This window comes from Rhinatrema bivittatum, chromosome 12 (genome assembly GCF_901001135.1).
Source record: "Rhinatrema bivittatum chromosome 12, aRhiBiv1.1, whole genome shotgun sequence".
NCBI lineage: Eukaryota > Metazoa > Chordata > Amphibia > Gymnophiona > Rhinatrematidae > Rhinatrema > Rhinatrema bivittatum.
Genome location: NC_042626.1, coordinates 10,045,915 through 10,053,535, shown reverse-complemented (window position 1 = coordinate 10,053,535; position 7,621 = coordinate 10,045,915). Strand labels below are relative to the sequence as shown.

General features: G+C 43.6%; 1 protein-coding gene across 1 annotated transcript; it reads left to right on the top strand.

Annotated features, from left to right (window-relative positions):
• Positions 1-423: 423 nt before the first annotated feature.
• On the top strand, positions 424-6,371 carry BCL2L15 (BCL2 like 15). Its single transcript, XM_029574124.1, has 4 exons — positions 424-856; positions 2,217-2,338; positions 4,289-4,507; positions 6,238-6,371. The coding sequence occupies exons 1-4, from the start codon at positions 736-738 to the stop codon at positions 6,253-6,255; spliced, it is 480 nt and encodes a 159-aa protein (XP_029429984.1). The 5' UTR covers positions 424-735; the 3' UTR covers positions 6,256-6,371.
• Positions 6,372-7,621: the final 1,250 nt, after the last annotated feature.

Sequence of the window (7,621 nt, the reverse complement as noted above, 5' to 3'; positions counted from 1 at the left end):
GCATTGCTTATGTTTGTAATTTGTGGTAGTGCCACAGATTTGTTGAGCGTTCTTCATTCGCTTCAACTGAGCCAGCCCTGTATTCCCAGATAAAAACATTGGCAAATCTGCCAAATGCCAGGGATTGATGAAACAGGATGACTAGCCCTGAGCAATGAACTATTCCTATTTTATAAAAGGTTAAGTTCAGTTGATGATGTAAATTCACTGATTAGAGTGTCGTTGTGAAATGTACAACACAAACAGTTATAGATATTGGACCAAATAAATGAGTCTTATGGTCTTTATCGGTCGTCATTTTCTGAAAGTGAAAGCAAGACTGTATCCATGGTGGTGGGTCTGTTATCAGCACAATGCTGGACACGCCCTAGAAAAATACAGATTAGACAGCCGGAACAGGTTTGCTCACATTTCACCATGACCTTTAGAATTATAAGGCAGAGAGAAATACCTCAGTGCATGCAGGAAGAGGAGAAAAGTAGAAACTTAACCAGATTAAGAAAGCAAAAGGAAGGTACTTTCCCTCTGGCTTCTTATTGGACCTAGCTGTGAGGTTAGTGCTGATGTACCAGATAAGATCAATGAGGTTACTTTTACAGCATTCATGGTGCCCACTGCCTGACGAGCAGGCACTTCAAGCGTGGATCCAGCTGGGAGCTCCATGTCCTTTGGCCAGGGAAGGCTTTTTCAGCAGAACCAATCTACTTGCTCTGGGAAATCCTCCCTCAGAAGGTCATGAGGCCGTTTGAGGAACAAACGGAGTGTATTGTGAAGGCGCTTCTAGCTGAACTCCTGGGGGAGAACGAAGAAGCATCTTTTCGCCAACTTCAGTCGGATTCACTGGGAGGCAATGAAAGTAAGGCGGGGGTTGCATAGTTTGAAAGCTTGAAGGTTATCAGATGTCTTGGTGTAATGTCCCTTTAGAACTTCCGAAGATCCTAAGTTTGTCAGTGAAGGATGAAGGCAAATCTCCCTCCCCCAGCCCTGGTCTTCCCCTCAGCTGCTTGTAAAATCTTGCTGGTTCTGTAAAACTAACGGCAGTGGGTGAAACCCTTACCCAGTTATCTCCAAGCTATCCTCTGCTGCCTCTTTATAGAAAGGACATTTGAGTAACGAGATGGCCCTGCTCATTTTCTGTCCTTCCAAATCAGGTTCATCGGGGCCAAGCCACTTGAAACAAAGTTTGGGATAAAGCCCACAGGTGTTATTTGTGAGATCTTTCCTATTTTAGGAAATAAAGATCAGTAATAAAAATAAGGGGTTACACTTGTATTGCACTAATTTAATGCTTTTCTTGGCTAGCTTTTTTCTCAAGTTTAAACAGAAAGAACAGGTCAGAGCAAAAGATGGCCCTGGTTAGTCCAATATAAAGGAATCAACTTGTTTACGTTTTTTGTTTATTGATCTTTGACACCCATTCAAGCAGATAAACACCTCACCCACATTACTTCTGGGAGTGATCAATGGGATGGAGCTCCCCATTAGGATCTTATGGGTACTGCCAAGTGAACTGGACTGACCACTCTCAGAGAATGGACCTTTGGTCTGACTCGATGTGCCACATACTCATGGTATAAGGAAAAAAAAAACCTAAGATTGTAGAGCTTATTAGCTAAAGTTGACGATGATCCATTTCTATCAAACTGCTTTGCGTGCAACAGTTTTGTATTTTTTTGCTTTAATTACTAAAAGCTGCTTTTCATCCAGAAAGAGTGCGGTGTTATCAGCAGTTGCACCCTAGCTATGGCAGAGCTCTTTGAAAGTGCTGAAATGTTAAGAGGGCTATGTTGAACTTCTGCTGTAAAGACACTTCTTCCTACCGGAATGGGAGTATTATAAATTCTCCTTCCAAATCAGAAAAAAATGAATTTAATTAGTTTGAGGGTCTTCAACTTGGTCATCTCAAAAGATATTTACAGGCACCCCATTGACTCTGTGCTGCTGGAGGTATTTGAGAAGTTCTCCTCCATTATTCACTTGCCATGCAAAGCCATCCAGCTTTTTGAAATGGTGTGCGGGGCTCCTGTATGGAGTATGAGACAATAAGGTTTTAACTTGCATGGGGGTGAACCCTCGCCAAAGCCAGCACAGTTTGCCGTGGCAGAATGTTGACTGCTCTTATGAGAATATTGAGCAGGACGTGCTCTTGCTGGGGACAAGGCTGCTGTTTGCTTTAATGAGAGACCCTGTTCTTTTTGGGTTTTCGACCAATACAGGTGATGAGGATACTTTTGATCCTCAGCTTATTGCTACCCAGCTTCGTGATATGGGTGACCGCATTAATAAAGAGATCAAGGAGCATATGAAGCAGCTAACTCAAGACTGGGGGAATGAAAAGGTAAGTTTTTGTTTTTTTCTTCATCTGAGACAGCTGCTTGCTGGATTAGCAAACTTCAGTGCTGCTGTGGCAATACAAAGCAGATGTTAACAGCTGCTTCTGAAGTAGTATGGGCTAGCCTACTACTGATTTGTGCAACATCAAACACCATGGGACCATTTTAAGACAGATTTGTAAAAAAAAAGTATGTTTACTGTGTGCTAAAAAGCAAAATAAAGATAGTGAGAAATGCACTGAGCTACGACTTTAAACATCTGGAGTGAGCAACTCCAGTCCTTGAGGGTCATCAGCAAGTCTGGTTTTCAAGACATTACTACTGCGACTACTATTAAACATTTCTATAGCACTACTTGGCATATGTAGTGCTGTGCTGTTACATATAAGGGAAGTCCTTGTTCCTTGCAGCTTACAACCTGGTAAAGGTAAATGAGACAAGTGTTTGGGGAGAACCAGGAATAAGATTTAGGTTGCAAAGGTGGGTTAGCAGGTGGGTTTTAATTAAGATGAGGGCTATTTTATCTAATTGAGTAAAGCTGCAGGAAATCAGGCCTTTGCTTTACATAATGTACGTAAGAAACAGAGAATGGGGAGGGTTCTCTTCTGGAAAACCTCTTATCTACTGATCTCCAGGTTGCGTATAGTGCGTGGAAGAGCACCTCGATTTCCTGTGAGCAGTATCTTGAGCCAACCCATTCCACCAGTTACTCTGCCTTGTTTACATAGTAACATAAATGACGGCAGATGAAGACCAAAATTTCCAACCAGTTTGCCCAGCAAGGTGTTTAAGGGTTGTAAGTGCTGCTTCATGCAGAAATATTCCACCAAACGTTATTATTGATTACTCCAAGTTGTCATTTCCATTGCCTAGGGCAGTGTCACTGGTTTAGAATATGTTTCTTGGTGGTATGCTGGTCTAGCTGAGATTCAGCATCTTTGCGATAGATAAGATGCAGGTACACTGATGGAGAAATCCGCTCATTAATCACTTCATGTCTACAAATGTCCTTTGCTGCTCTTCTCACCATTGGGGACCATACCTATATTTTCTTGACAAGAGTCTGTCTTGTCCGGTCTGCCAAGATGGTGATTACATGGCCTAATTAGCTGTTCAGCTGTCGAGCTTTTCCCACAAACCAAGTTAAGAACTGTTTCTTCCTTCCTCCTTCCTACAAAACAGTGACTCTGGTATGATGTAAACTCGCCACCATAGCAGCCGGGCTTGTAAAACATCTTGCACACTAAGATGAATATGTCACAGTGACCAGACATTGCCCATAATTTACAAAATTGTATCCAAAGAAGACCCACATTGCTTGTCTGGCTTGTCGACCTCATACGTTCTCACGTGCTCTCTGCGATCTGCCCAGAATTTCTTGTCCATCCTATCATTTCGCAGGTACACGTTGCAGAAGGAAGGCGTCCAAGCATTTTCCCATGCTGATGTTGTGCCAGGCACTGCCATTGAAGCTGAGAGAGGATTTGGAAGTCATGCTCTTTAAACAGGCATTTGATTGTTTTGTTTAGTTTGCATTTTGCAGAGTTTTATTAATGCATTTTAATTTCATTGTGGTTTGTTTTGAATATGTTTTATGGTTCATGATTGTTACATTTTAAGCTCCATCAGTCATTTATGTGGAATTTGCAGGATGTAAAAATAAATAGCACAATGAATATTCATGAATACATTTGTATGCATTTGACCTAAGAACTTGGCTAATTTGCATATTTTGGTTATCCTGATATCTCCAACCTCACTGTGACTCTCAAGGACCAGAATTATCCACCACCCCCCCCTAGAACAGCTCATTCACTAATTGCAAGGCAATCCCAGTATAGACCACCTGAGAAAAAAACAGGTTTTATCTTCTAAAGCAAAAGAAACACAGTCTTCTGTCAGTGATTCAGAATTTGAAATGCATAATAAGAAGAATGCGTTCTTTGCCTTCTCAGGTGGTGCTGGACTTTCCAGAGGCTTGTACTACCATTAGCAACACCTGGACAGCTCGGCACCCTGAGGCAGCCAGTGAGATGTCCCTGCTGTCTGTCACCGTGGCGCTCGTCAAGTATGTGGTGAACAGAGCACCCCAACTGCGAGAAAAAGTGGCGTCTGCGATGACCACCTTCATAAACTCAAAGCTGACATCACACATCCAGAGTCTGGGGGGATGGGTAAGTGGTTAAACTATAGATTCTGGGGGTGGGATTGTAGCTTATCCCATCATTTTCTCTTTCATGCTTTTCGGGGAATAGTGATTATTCCAAAGGGCCATGAAATCATTTCTTTCCATGGGCTAGCATGTTTGTTTGTTTCCCCAACTCTTCTTTTTGCCAGAAGGGGGATTCTTCCTGTGAGGTTAAAGGTTAACCTTGTGTGTGTGTGTTACTCTTGCTCTTAGGGACAGGTACCTGGACAAAACAGTCAGGACTTGCTGGATGGGTATTCAAAATAATATTTACTGGTATTGACTGGAGGAAACTCAATAAAGGGTATAAATAAAATGTCCAAATCCATCCATGTCTGTCCCAAGGGGCAATGTCCCTGACTCCAGAAGGGCTCTCTGGATCGTCACCTGCCTGTGTCGCGTGTCCCAGGGTGGAAGCTCCGGTGTGGGGGGGGGGGGGGGGGTGTCTCCTGATGGTTTTCTTCTCAAACTCCTCTTTGAAAAGTCGCTCTCTCACTGAGCAAAGAATGGGGGCAATAAAAACACCTTCCTTCCCACGAAACAGAAAAAAAGCAAAAAGGGATTTCACTGGCTGGGCACTGCAAGCTCCTCTGAATGGGTGGAAGGGGTGCACAGGTCCTTCCTGCACCTCCGGTGCAGTCCAAATCCTCACTTTCAGTGTAGGAACTCTGCTTCCCTCATCAAGAATTGGCAGGGCAGTGCCTCCCCCTTCTTTTGCTAAGCTGAGGCCCTAGCTCTGGGCACACGTCCTTCCTTCTTGTAATGAAAACTACTCTGCCCACTGCCGCCTGGTGGCATGGTCTACCCACCCGGGGCAGGAGCAGAGCTGAGATGGACTAACATTAAAGGCTGGGGACCAAGGCCACTTGGTGCAGACCTCATAGTCTCTACATAATCTTAGAACAAACCAATGGTTTGGGGTTCTCAGGACAGTGCTGATGCCCTGGTACTGTGCAGGTTCAGAGCAGTGGCCGAGAGGCTCATTTCTCCACCGAACGTTGTGATGCCATCAAGCATTTTCAAAACTGCCCTACCATTGGTTAGTGCCTGTGATCGCCAGACTTCACTTCTTGCCTGCTTTCCTAAAGGGAGAATCCATCTGAAACATTTAATGCTACCGTATAGGTGTTACACAGAGGTTCAGTAACATATATAATATGCCATAGAAGGAAAAACGGGAATTATTCTCAACAGCTTAGGATGCTTGACTAATTCAGCCACATCTCCAGTTCATTCTGCATTTATATTAAGCAAGTTACTTCCTTGTTTCATTTCCAAATTCGAGTAGCCTTTCTGAGCAGTGACGACATCATTGTTAGTGGTGCTGCTGAGAAATGCTGTGCTGCTAAGGCTGTAACTCCCCTCTTCTCTGGCGTTTCTTCTCGGACTACCCGGGACTTTGCATTGCTGCTACTTACTGCAACATTCAGATCCACTTTCCTTTCTGATCCGTGTCCAGCTAATACTCTGCTTTATCTAAATTGCCTTCACGTTTTGTACTTTGCTAGGGGAAGTCGCTTAATCTCCCCCATGGCTTAGTTTCATCTAGCTGTAGATAAGTTATTGTATATTTGTAAATCAAAATTATTTTACTTCAGTGACCAATCAGAAAGCAGAATTCATGAAAGACGTCCTAGTCTGGTTTATCATTTGTTCCAGAGTTGTTGGTTTTTGTTTGTTTTTTTTTTTAACATTTCAATTACTCTTCACTTTCAGGAGCACCTTTACAACTGAAGAATCAGGAATCTGTCATTCTTATCAGGAAATCGTGAAAAGATTTTCAAAACTCGATCATGATTTACAGGATTGAATGTAATGTAATTTAATGTCTTCAGAGATTAAAGTCACTTTGTGAACACTGAGACTTTTGCCCGTTCCCTTCTGTGACCCCATTTTCACTCGCTGCCTGCTGAGCACCCGTAATCTCCTTCCCTGTTCCTTACCACTGCTAGTGCATCTGCTGCATGGCTGAGAGGGAGGGGTGGGCACAGGGGCTGCAATGATTTTGGGGAAGAGCACGGGGATATAGAGCTTGTCCCCTCTATTACTGGAAGGCTCAGGGAAGGGGCACAAGCCTATTACTTTTAGGATTGGATAATTTAGGGTACCATATCATTTTGAAAATAAGCTAAGAAATGCACGCGTTGTCACTCAGAGTCCTTGGCATCACTAAGAAGAGTAGTGAGTGAGTGACATCCCCGGGATATGGCCTCTCTCGTCCTCCCCTTTATGCATTCAATTTCTATTCTTTAATAGTTGAATTTTGAAACATATGGGACCGAAAGCTGGACAGAGCCACTTTTATCAGATTTCAGGTACATAATTGTGTCCTTGTAGTGGTATTAACCATTTACAAGCCGTGCAGAAATAGCCAGGGTGGAGCAGAAGGCAGACGCTTGTCTCTTGCATGTATTGGTCAGTGACAACTAATCGGCCCCTTTCCACCTCCCTCCCTAAATCTGATGGAACGTGCAGTCCAGTCTTCAGTCAACCCTGGCTTCAGAACAGTTTTTAATAAAGTAGTGTGGCTGCTGGGTTAGTCCACTTGAAGACGTAGAAACAAAGTTCAACACACAGAGTGCAGATGATCCCTTTTTATTGGGCTAACTTAATAAGTTTTGTGAGCAGCATTCAAGAGCTGCCCTCACTGGGTCTGTGCACAGCCCCCAGAAATGCACTGAGTTAGTGGCAGCCTTGCTGGCGAGCTACCTGCTGCTCCTGGACAGAACCTGGCTGGTAGCTCCGCCCCCTCTGTGATGTCATCCAGCGGATCACCCCTTTAGGAGCGCCCATGAGGAACGGGAGGGATTTCTTCCCAGGGTCACTTTCAGGGCTGGGTTATGAATGGGTCACTGGAGTGAGCAGGGGGTGATGGGGAGCACTGGGTTTTTATTGTATTTTTTTGTAATACATTGCGATATTTTTATTGTATTGTGTTATGCTGTATTGCATTTATTGCTATCGAATGATGTATTGTAAACCACTTTGGGTCTTTTTGAGGAAGGGGGGTATAGAAATATGAGACTAAAATAGTCCCAGCAAAAAGGTCTTTAAAGGGATTCAGCCCCCAGGGTAGAAAATCAATGCATTTGGCAGTTCA

Coding starts and splice junctions, on each gene's coding strand:
- BCL2L15 (XM_029574124.1), top strand. CDS start 736: ATGAGGCCGTTTGAGGAACAAACGGAGTGTATTGTGAAGGCGCTTCTA. Junction 857..2,216: donor TTCACTGGGAGGCAATGAAA/GTAAGGCGGGGG, acceptor CGACCAATACAG/GTGATGAGGATACTTTTGAT. Junction 2,339..4,288: donor AAGACTGGGGGAATGAAAAG/GTAAGTTTTTGT, acceptor TTGCCTTCTCAG/GTGGTGCTGGACTTTCCAGA.